The sequence below is a fragment of the Pleurodeles waltl genome, chromosome 6 (genome assembly GCF_031143425.1).
Source record: "Pleurodeles waltl isolate 20211129_DDA chromosome 6, aPleWal1.hap1.20221129, whole genome shotgun sequence".
NCBI classification, from domain to species: domain Eukaryota; kingdom Metazoa; phylum Chordata; class Amphibia; order Caudata; family Salamandridae; genus Pleurodeles; species Pleurodeles waltl.
Window position 1 is genome coordinate 1590671967 of NC_090445.1, and position 12406 is coordinate 1590684372.

General features: G+C 43.5%; 1 protein-coding gene across 1 annotated transcript in view; it reads right to left on the minus strand.

Moving 5' to 3' along the window:
* NOXA1 (NADPH oxidase activator 1) overlaps positions 1-12406 on the minus strand; it is a 109494-nt gene that overhangs the window by 9882 nt on the left and 87206 nt on the right. The window contains exon 12 of the mRNA XM_069241411.1: positions 8423-8647. Coding sequence (XP_069097512.1) covers positions 8423-8647 — 225 coding nt within the window. The remainder of the gene's footprint in view (positions 1-8422; positions 8648-12406) is intronic.

Consider the following 12406-nt stretch of genomic DNA (forward strand, 5'->3'; position numbering starts at 1 on the left):
GATACTGAAACTGTGGTCACAATTCTTTCGAGTTTTTGCAAGCACTAAATTGTTTTGCGAACCCATCTATGTATTAATAGGTTGGTTTAAAAAATGGTGATTCAGCAGGGAGTATCAGAGCTACCGGCCTAATGAATATTCATTAGACAGGACGCAAATTGTGATTCTCTCTGACTTGCTAGAAAGAAAAGGATGGTGGCCTGCAACGGACAACAGACCGCTATGTCTGTCCATTTCAAACAGAAAACATTTTTTTTTTCCTGAAAGGAAAAAGTGCTGCTTAAAAAAAAAAGGTTTTAGTTTTAAAACATTTCATTGAGTGTTGGCATTGATCCCCTGGACCACTGACTACTTACCCTGAAGCTACTAGCTCAGTTCACGGAGGGGAAAGAGGTTCAAGGGACCAGTTTCCTTTTCCAAATGCATTACCATCCCAACTTGGGAGGGGGTAACTTTTCAATAGTTTGTGACCAGAATTACGTTGCAAACAATTGATACATAGGGTACTGATTCAGTATTTTGAAAGGATACCCAAAACATGCCCCTTTCACATATCGAATCCGTAACCATTTTTAAACACAATTTGCTTTTCTGAAAAAGATTTCCAACTCGTAAAATGTGTTTAGCTCATTTATAAAAGCTTTTCATGGGTCAGAATTCATCCTATTTACAGAATTGCAGAGTATGTGATTGGTAAACAGGATTTTATATATCACCCTTCCACAATGCACCTGTTTTCTCTGTAATAACATACTGTGCTAGCAGCAAAAATTACTTGCCACCGATATAGCAAAGGTCCTTGACTCCCTGATTCTTTGGTCTTCCTTAACTAACATGTTTTCTCTCAGTCCTCAATTCACTTGCCCACACTTATTATTTATGATTGTTTCTTCTTCCTAATACAATTGTTCCTATTAGAAATGGGGTTTCTGGTTGGTTAGGGTATGCACCTCGGCGAGGCAGAACCCAACACTCTAGTCAGGGCGAGCCAGTTACACACCAAAGATAACTTGTGCACACCACCTATAAGTTGCCACAGAGCAGTCATGCTTATCCCCAGATCTCATGTGTAAAGCGTTTGTGCAACACACTCACACCAGTGACACAGTATATTGCCCACAAAAGAGATTCCACACGGGATTGTATAAAAATATGTATAGTATTTTATATATTTAGTTGCCGACCAAAACATCATGAATTATAATTACGTTGCATATTATGCTAATACTGAAATAGCACTTGTTACCCTAATCCTGCAAGATAAAAATGACACAGTTCATGAATACTGTGCAGATTCTGAAAAAGAACACTTGATCCATGGATACCATATGTAAACTGTTTAAGGAGAAACACCTAAATCACTGTCACCAGAAATGCTGGGATCACAGAATATCACCATAGACACCAACAATAATAAGGCCAAGTAGATGCAGAAACCCTTGCTCCCCTGTTAGCTGGGTCAGTGTAATCCTGGTGAGTCTGGTTGAACAAGATGGTTTGCTGGGATAAAATGTAGGGCCGCAGGAGCACCTGCACACCTACTACCAGTGATGCAGTATTTATAGCAATTTCCCACATGCAACATTTAACCAGGGCCTCCGCTGGGGGGATCCGTCCTGGAATGTTGAACGACAGCCCCAGCACCCCACAGAACAAGTGCCCTCGGGTGCGTTTTTGAGAGACAAAAAGGGGGGGAGGGGCATACATCCTCTGCAGAGATCGGTGGGGGAACCCAATGGATCCCCTCGTGTACAGGTAATGCCAGTGCAGCTGCCGTGGGTATACAGCGCGGCTGCTCTTCCAACTACCACCATCAGGAGAGGCGCAAGGCAGCTACCCTAGTGCCGGAAGAGCCCTCCCCTCCAACAGTACCTTCCTTTGACCACAGAAAGCTGCGCAGCCTTCAGTCGTGGCGTGCAGCCCCTCCTGCTCCTCTCTTGGCGGGGGCAGGCATGCTGAGAGGTTCCTTTGATGCAACAGCAGGCTTGCAAGCAGGTGGGCTGGGTCTTTTGGGCTTTTCACTTGTGCAATGGTTACCACTCTAGCTGCTCTCCATCCTCACAAGCAGGTGGGTGGTGTTGGTGATGCTGTTCTCCCTCCAGGCAGCGAGGGGAAGGGGGGTCTCCTCCAGTGCTGCTCATGGGGCGCCTTGAGAAGAGCTGGACACATGCTGACCTTAAGGCATGTGAAATGAAGTGCTCCCTATGCGCTAATTGTAGGGGACTAGAGTGGCCTTACACAGCAGCTTCCTCCTCGTGCTGACCTGGAAAGATGGATGATGAGAAGCAGACACTCACAGCTCCCCAGTGGTAGGAGCAGTCAAAGTGCTTACCACACGCTGAGTTACGAAGTGCTCTCCTTGCGCTGGCTGAGTAAACAAAACGCCATACACAGTGCTCCCCACGCGCTGGTTGTTGAGGGCATAGGGCAGGCCACCAACTCTCGAAAACTCTTGGGGACGATCCAATAAGCCCCTGGAGAGTACTGAGCACAAAGCAGGGGGAAGCTGCCAGGCAGGCCAGCACACAACAATGCAAGTAGCTCAAAGGGCGATTCCTCCAGGTAGCACCCTAGTGCCCAGGTACCCCAAAGTCAGGGAGCAGCTGGCAGCAGGGCAACAAGCTGAAGAGTAGTCCAGATGAGTCCTTTAGCAGCTCAGCAGTCCTTCTGGCAGAGGTTCATTCCCAGGTCCTAAAAGTGCTCTAAACATCAAGGGGCCGAGCCGCTGTACTTATACTCAAAAATGCCTTTGTTCAGGGGGTAACTTCAAAGGAACCCTTGCAGGTGGAGCACAACACTCTTTCAACCCACCCCTGTCTCCAGACACTAGTAGAGGGTAATCAGCTCATTGTGAGCAGGATACAGCTGTTGATATTGCAGTGTGAATGACCCTCCCTCTCCCCATCCCCAGGGTGACTATCAGTATGCAGATGTATCTTCTGTCACACCCAGCCCCTCCTGTGTGATGGCTGCCTGGAAAGTATGCACCAAGTGTAGCTATCACTCTGCCCCAGACGGGGATTGGAGACAGGCTGCAAAGCACTAGAGTTATAGGTACAGAGAAATGCCCAGCAATGTAAAATTAAACTACAACAGTAAGGAGGATTTCTCCCTACCATTCCAGCCATACCAAACATGCCCACACTACTCTTCACAAATCAGAAATTACCACCTAGACATATATAAGGAAAATCCTAATGCAAATCTATGAGAGGAGCAGCACTCACAGTAGTGAAAAACAAAGTAGGATGTTTGTCACTAATACGCAAACACATAAAGGTACATTTCCTACCTTTTACATAAACAGCACCCCTCCCACAGGGCTATCTAGGGCCTACGTTTGGGGTAAGGTAGGCGTAGTAAAAAGGGAGTTTAGGCCTTAGAAAGTAGTTTGACCTGACAAGTCAATGTGTCAGTAAACTGAGCACGCAGGCACTGCAGTGGCAGGCCTGAGACAAGTTTGAAAGGCTACTCCTGTGGGTTGCTCAATCAGAGATGCAAACCCACCAGTGGCTTTTAATTGTCAGTCCCTAGGTACATGATATGCCAATTTACAAGGGACTTATAGGTAAATTAGTGGCCCTGGGTAAAATGGTACACCACTTTACAAGGGACGTACATATTAAATATGCCAAACAAGTGTAAGCCAATTCTATGTCAGGACCGGAGGATCAGATTATGCTTCTCTTTCTATGCTATATTTTGTCAGCAGCGAATTAAAACAGATCTTTTTTAATAACTACACTTCCCATAACTACCATAAACATGTGACAAACCATAGAGATAGCCCACATTTATACACTCCTGACATCATCAGACTTCCTCTTTCTTTGCTGCTCCGCAGCCAGTTAGTACACGCTTGTCATTTACTTGTATACTTCGGTGATTGCATTTAAGTGTGTTTAAGCGTGTCGCTTCGCGAGCGCTACTGTGTTTCATTGCACTAAAATTTCCTATTTCGGGAGCGCTTCGGCCTCCCGTGGCGCGAAGGCTTTCCCGTTTACTTTTTTTTTGTGGAGTGGGAGTAGGAGCAGAGACACGGCCGCCATCTTTGGTCGGTCGCGTCTCCTCGTTCTTGTCCTCCGGGACTTTTTCAGGCTTCTGGCACACGCGTGCATTATACCGCAAGTCCGATCGCGGTTTTCTGAAGTTCTGGGGCAGAGTTGCGGTGTGCTTCACCGTCCCAAGCCTGATCCCTCTACCCAGAATTCATTTTGATTATTATTTGTGCCATTTGATTGCTCCCTACACTCCGTGGTATCAGAGTGTACCCAGGGTTGTAAAAATTGAGCATAGGCTTTGCCTAGAGTGTTTCAGGCGCCTCCCTCCATACTTTCATTGACAATTATTTGAGCCTGTCGGGGTTTACACTCCCCATTTAGTACTAAGGTACATATACAGATATAATATATATCATGGCCCAGTATGATCCTAATGAGGAGGACGGGGGGAATACCAAGAGTTTCCCCCTTCTTTTGAAGAAAGCCTGGTGGAGGCTTTAGACTCTAATGTGCAATTGTCAATCAGCAAAGCTCTGACCAGATTTCTAGAGCCCTGACCTCTCACCTAAAAGGTTTCACTCGCCAACAGGGCTGGTTACTTCCACTGAATGCATCTACTGACCCTAATTCCGCATCTACCTCGTTGTCAGAGGGTAAAAGCAAGGGTAAATCTAAAGTACAAATGTGGCATTTTGAGGCTTTTGAGAACTCCAACAGCGATCAGATGACACTCCTGGTTTTAGCAAGAAAAGACATCTTGCACAGGGGCAGACACGAGATCTAGCCCTCTTAAGGTACTTACCTTCGATCCTTCAGAGATTATTCTTCCCCGTTCCACAAATCGGTCCCCTCTTCCGGAGGTTGCCAGCTATGTACAATTGCATTTGAGACAAGGGTTTAACAAAGAGGTCAGGGCGAGGCTCAAATCAGAATGTCCCAGGCCAGATCTGGAAGGCAAGGTAGCAGACACTCCATGGTCAATTTTATGAAAAAGTGGGCCAGGGATCCCAAAAAAGGACTGGATAGAGCCTTGCGATCTTGTCAGGATAAGTTGTTGGATATTTCAGGTCCCATTACAAAACTGTTGCAGTTGGGTTTCCCAGCCTAAGAGTCTGGTGCCCTGGTGGATCCAGATGTTTTAATTGGCTGGGCTCAGACAGCAGTCTGTCAGTTAGCTAATTCCACTGAACATTCAATTGTCATGGGTATAGATCCTAAGTTAAATGATGGCTACGCTTCCTCCGAATTTGGCCCCATTGCCCAAGGTTTGTTATTTGGGGCTCCCTTTGTGAAGGACCTGGCAAAGTTTGCGGACAACCTACAATACCCTAGATACGGCACACCTGCCTTTAAAAAAGGTTTTCACCAATACCCTTTTTGGAAGGGCCGGATATTATAGAGCCCATTTGTCAGGCCGCTAATTTTACCAGGGCTCACAGCACAAGGCCTTCAACAGATATCACAATTCCTAGCAGGACAAAGCCTCGGACCAAACCTTCTACCCTTCCAGACCTCGAGGAGGTCACCAGCGCTTCCGTCGAGGCAGAGGCTATCAAAAAGTCAGCCAAGACACAGGACATTCAGGTGAGGATAATACCGTCTTCAGAGGTGATTTTGGGGGGGGAAGGATTCAGTTGTTCCTACACAATTGGTCAAACATTACTCAGACTCCTGGGTTCTAGAAGCAGTTCAGGGTTTCAAACTGGAATTTTACACTTCCCTGAAACAGGATTCACGACCAGGGGAAATATTTTTTCCCTACGAGATCAAAAGCTTGTATCAGAGGAAAGTCTGTCCCTGTTGCAAAAAGGTACCATTTGTCATTCTTCTCCTCAACCCAGGGGTTTCGACAGCAATGTCTTTTTAGTCAGCAAAAAAGAGGGGGAGTTCTTTTTAGTTCTCAACTTGAAAAGCTTCAATTTGTAGCTAATATACCAGCATTTCAAAATGGAAGGTATCGATCTTCTATGGGATGTGCTCCAGGAGGGCGATTGGATGGTGAGACTAGATTTGAAAGAGGCTTACCTTTCAGTTCCCATCTTCCCTCCTCACAGGTGTTTTCTTCAGTTCTTTTGGCAAGGGCAATGTTACGAGTACAAGGTCCTTCCATTCGGTCTTTCATCATCCCCATGGTGTTTCACCAAACTGATGAGACCTGTGGCGGAAGCCCTCCGCACCAGGAGTATCAGGTTATCATTTATCTTGACGATTTAATCCTGATGGCGCAGGTCCATCAGACTGTGCTCCGTCACTTATCATGGACAATCCAGTTGTTACATGAACTGGGATTTGTCATCAACGAACCGAAGCCGGCCCTGATCCCTTGTCAACAGATGGTATTTTTGGGACTTCAGAACGATTTGGTGTTATCCCAGTTAGTTCTTCCTCCTGAAAAGATTTGGAATATCAAGGAGTTGAGATCTTCCCTGCGAGCCCAGACAATATTGATGAGATCCATAGCTCGGATCGTGGGTCTCCTAGCCTCGTCTATTCAGGCAATTTTCCCAGGACCCCTTCATTTCAGGGCTCTCCAGTGCCTCAAGATTCAACACCTGCAGAAAAGTCTATTGTATCACGATCAGATTCATCTCTCTGCAGAGGCCAGGCTGGAAATGAATTGGTGGCTGAACCACATGGAGGTCCCTGATGAGTCGTCAGAAAATCAACCTGATCTTAATACCTCCATTATAGATGGCTCAGCCATTGTTCCCACTGGCTTTAGAAATGTTGTGCTTCTTTCATCTTCAGATCACTCATCTCCTGAAACTTTTGCTGGACCCAGTGGGCCTTCCACATCCTCTGATCTCATCTAATCAGCTGCAGCTGGTGGCCTGGAAGGTTTCGGGGGTAGATGGAATTTGCCAGGTATTTGGGCAAATGCTGTAGCCTTTATCAACCAGCCTGCTCCAGTAATACCCATAAGTGTTATGCTTCAGCATGGAAGAGATGGGTTTGCTGGTGTGGCGAGAGGAGTTTGGAGCCCTCTCAAGCAGATGTCTGTTCCATGATTGATTTTTTGTCGTCTTTAGTTGAATCTGGCCTGTCTTATAGGTTGGTTAACAATTACAGATCGGCTATTTCGGCAGGCCACGTGCTGATTCAGGGTAAACCAAACGGAGAAGACCCACTGTTATGTAAATTGCTGAGGGGTATTCGTTTTTCCAATCCTCCTCAAGCTAAATATTCATCCTTATGGGAAGTGAATGTTGTACTTCGATATTTGAAATCCTGGCCTGATAACAAATACTTATCTCTTAAAAAACTAGCGGCTAAATTGACTATGTTGTTATGTTTGATTTCCTTTAAAAGGGTGTCAGAGAAAAGGGTGCCAAGACTAACATTAGGTCCGTATCTTATCCATCGTTTCCTCATGATTACAAGTTGTGTGTAGCACAATATCTCAGGGCTTATGAGACGGCTACTTGTGAATTCTAAGCAAGTTCGGAGGGACAGTTATTGATTGCCTTAAAAAAGCATTTTAAACTGGTTACTTCGGCCACTTTAGCTAGATGGCTGTGTTAGCTTCTTTCGGAAGCGGGAGTGGATGCTTCCGTATTCGGAGCTCATTCAGTTAGAGGCACTATGGCATCCAAGTCTTTTAACCTAGGGTCTCGCCTAGAGGATATCATGAAGGCGGCAGATTGGTCATCTGAAGCCACTTTTAAATCATTATATTATAAACCTGTGGTGGATGTAGCAATAGTGGTGGCTCAGCTTTAAACAAGCATAATCTGAGCCTCCAGTCCTCACAAAGAATAAAGCAATTTCTTGCTTTCACGTCAAGAATTTTCAATTCTATTAAGGACACGGAGGCGAGGATTATCCCGCCCGGATGAGTTATGATGACTTTCATAAGGTATTGGTATATTGGTTATGAATATTCATATTGCAAAGAATTTGTTTTACCCACCCGTTAATTTATTGTCTAAAAAGTTAAGAGAATGGCGGTTATGGTTTCCCTTTGTTTTTTTCTCAGGCACTGATAAAAATCAGTCTGGATCAGAACTGAAAATTCTTGATGCGAAAGCTAGAATTGTTTTATTATACCGAGCTTTAGGGGATATAGCACATGCACTTTAGCACTAATTAGCAGTGGTAAAGTGCCCAGAGTCCTAAAGTCAACAAAAAAGAGAGTGAGAAAAATAGGAGGAGAAAGGCAAAATGTTTGGGGATATCCCTGCAAAAAGGGCCATTTCCAACAGTTCCCTTTTCCCATAAATGGGAATGTGGTTGATTGTGACAGGCAAGATAACGCAACCCAGTTGTAAATTAGTTCACAAAGATAATAAAGTTCCAATTATTGTAATATTTAAACGGTTATCCCATCTCCTCTACCCTCAAGGATCCACTCTTTTTTTAAAAAGTCTTTTAGAAATACTCCTATTGTACAAAGACAGTCTTACCATCACAGATTCACCTACCTTGCTATCAGCACTCTGAAATGTTACACATTTGTCCTCCTTGAGTACTTCTTGACTGAAGGGTGCTTCTTGTTGAGTGGAGCTCTGAAGAGCAAGGGATGTCTCAATCCTTGGCTTTCTGCTGGAGAGGTCTGTTTCTTGATGGGGAGCGGAGTGCTGAAGAGCACGGCATGTCTCCATCTTTGGCTCTCTGTTGTACTTTGGTGCTTCTTGGTGTCTGAGGTCCTACATAAAAACAGGTTTAGAGGAGAAGCTTATGACCAGACATAATTTTAATTAAAAATTCACAGCGTAGCCACAGTTAATACAAATATTTAGAATACACTTAAACTCATATAAAGACAAGCTTGACACTGAGATTCATTCCAAAACCCTAAGTCCTCAGCTGACAGGGATTGGTGCACAGGGACTAGGGTCCTAGGTTTCATCTTCTCTCCCTTTCCAGCTGCCTGTTCCCTCAGACCACTGTTGAACCTCTGGCTTCCAGTGCAAATCTGTAGAATCTAGCTTGATCTCTCAAGACTTCATATTTTTGTAAGAGGTTACTGCCCAGTTATAGAAACTGGTTGTGAAAGGTCAGCCGGGTACTCACCTCTCTCTGCTAGTCCCCACCCTCGGAAAATGAGAACTATATAAGTAAAAAACAACCAGTGAGAATAGTTTGAATGTTACAAAAACATACATGTGATGCAGTGAGATGCAGATGGGGTAACAGGGTGCACAAAATTTAACTGAGCACAATGGTAGACATGTTTACAGATACAACAGAGTTCGGTAAGGTGGTCCTGGGGTAACTTTCCCACCTACTTCTGCTAGTAGCAGAGTCGGATCAATACAGGTTTTGTAATACCTATGTCTGTACGAACGGTGGTGCTTACTGTAAGTATGTCATTTGATTCAGTAGCTCCTGAATTTACATTCTATTGTATAGATAAAATCATCCTTAAATCATGGCTGAAAATAAAGCTAAACAATTTCAGAATCAAAGCTTGAAAGGTGTTAAAGCTGACCATCCACTGCCATCAATGAAGGAAACCCTGACCCATTATTAAGTCTTTGAATGGTTATGAAAAAACTCAATGCCACAACATTTTTAGGGGGCAGTTTATATTGGCCCCTAGTTCTTGAACATCTGTCTTCTGAGGTAGCTACCTGAATGAACAACACTTCCTTGAAACTAAATGGAGCTAAGACAACGATGTTGCTTCTGGGCAATAACCCTCAACTTTAAGGGCCCCATCACTGGCCAGATATCCTTGCCACTCCTCCAGCTCCTGTGGTAAGAATTTGGGTTTCTAGCTCGATAATTAGCTCTCAATTAAACTTCAAATTTCCAAGGTGGCGGCTGCATGTTTTGTTTTCTTGACGTGGAAAAAAAAATATTTGGATACAACCATTCTCAGCTCAGCGAACAGTAATTCAGGCCCTTTTTCTGTCCAGATTGAACTATGGTATTATTCTTTACTTTGGGGCCTCCAAAACCACCCTTAAACATCTGCAGGTGAGCCAGAAAGTGGCTGCTACACTGTTATTTAATCTCCCTAAACGGGCTTCCACATCCATCCTTCCTCGAGAAATCCACTGGTTGCCTGTGGAAAAACCTATCCAGTTCAAATCTCTTTGCTACATGCATAAAGCCTTTTCAAATGCAGGTCCTCGTTACCTGAGATCATTGGTGTCTAACTACTGTCTCAGTCATTCCCCCGCTCCGGCAATCACAATATGTGTGCAGTCCCCAGAATTAAAAGATTGCATCAGGGAGGTTGTTCTTTGTCTTACTTGAGTCCTAAATGGTGGAATGTTCTTCCCGACTCAATGAGAATGTGCCCATCACTTAGTATTTTTCAAAAATCTCTTAAAACCTGGCTTATCTAATTTCGTCCTTTGGTTATGTCACATTACTACTCATGCCAAGCACTGGGAAACCCTGTTGGGTAGCTATGCCCTTTATAAAACCACAATAAAAATAGTCATGTTTGAACAAATCCACGAACACAAGCACAGACCTCATGCACTCTACCCGAGTAAGGACAGGAGTAAAGGGACCCTCAGGATAAGGGAGTTCAAAACCAGAGTTGGCCTGTCTTGTTAGAAGATAAGTCTGAGAGACAGGAATGTTTCAAGGAGGGCTGTGTGTCAAAAGTGAAACATCAAGAAAGATATCTCACTGAACTAGAAAAAGGATGCAGGAGAGGAAATGCATGAATATTTGGCGTCCCTGAAGACTTAGAAAAGAGTAGCATTTCTGTAAACTTGGTTACGCACTATCACTGATTTTGGTTCACAAAAGGAGTTTGAAAATGAGAGGGCACATAGAGTTCGGTCGAAAAGGAATGTACATCTCAGGACAATTATATTTTGTCCTCTTGCGATCTGCACACAAAATTAAGATTCTATAATGGAGTAAACCGAATTCACACTGCAATTCACACTGCAAATGATAAGGTCCCAAAATATATTTTGCTCAAGAGAAACAGCACACATTAAAAAAGACATTCGGGTTTATAGGTCCATCAAGCACATGAATTGCCCATCATCGAGCATTTCATAATTTAGATGTTTGAACTCCGAAATTCATTTAGACAATTGTTGTCAAAAGGAAATGGATGGATGACTAAAAGGGAAGAGATGCTGATGAGATACTAATGCTGCAGATTTACCTGTGTGAGGGAAGAGTGGGTGGTAAAGCTACAGTGATGGATACACAATTTCAAGCCAAATCTAACCCTTGTTATTAAAATGGTTGGAGCAAAAGGATTACACAGCACATGACGGGACAAGTTCTTCCCTATTATATAGTAGTATACATAAATTCAGAATTTGTAATGCTTATACTAAAGAGATAAAAACTTGACATGTAATGTGAACTCCACATGATACATTGCTTGGACATGCTGAGTGGCCATCACAGTGGTCCTGACATGGGACGTGACTTAAAGATATTTTAATGAAATGTGTTTGTTTACCTGATGATGGGTCCAATAGTTAACATTTCACTGGGGGGAGATGTGGTTGAGGGCCTATCTTGTTACGTTTCTAGTGTTACAGAAAGGCCTCTCTGGTTACATGCTGCATTTGAAGTCTAACATACTGTTGGCTATTGTAACTTCCACATAATCACTTTTCCCCATTAATTCTTTTTCATCTTTTCCCATTTTCCTCACGTCTGGGTTTAACGATACATTATGAGAATGTCACTTACAGCGGATTCACAAGGGTTCAACATTGACTTGAATGAGTTGGTATATGTGGAACTATGCATTTTGAAGTCCACAGTGATTAGAGGCATATGCTTGCTGCTCAGTTCCTATTGGTAAACTACTTATTCTATCTGTGAATACTATAGGTATCAGTCACCCTTTCAAATGCAGAAAAAGTGGGAGTAGGTTGAAAGGAAACATGTTTACAATAAAAGAAACCTAGAATTAAACTCAAGGGAGGTGATGCTGATCAAAAGGGAGCGGGGGGACCAAATTGTTTTTCAGAAGCAGTTGACAAAAGTAATTGGGTGATACTTTTGGTTGTAAAATCTTAAAATTAGATCAGAGATTCAGTAATGATAAGGAAGGCAGGTAGGTGTGGGCCACACAGTGAGGGGATTGTTAGCTTTAGCAAATATGGACCTAGAGTCAATTCCCCTGACCTCTGGACAAATATAGAGAATAAGGGTATTCCGTTCCAAACCTTGTAAATTAATAGTCTTAATAGTGGAATAGTGGGTGGTAATTTTTTAGTTTAGTTATAGATGATATCCAGTCAATACAAAAGAAGACCCCCCAGCTCAACAATTTCTGTAAAAATGTAAACTTCTCGGATACATGGACATACATGAACATGTTACACAAAATTGGTGGATCCAAGACAGAAGTTATGTGCATTTCTAATCACACGTCTGTTTGGAAACCAATCCTTTGACCAATGTAGTAAAGGGCAAAGTGTGGTTCACAGTATAGCCAAATTACTGTGAGCTAATAAAAGACTATG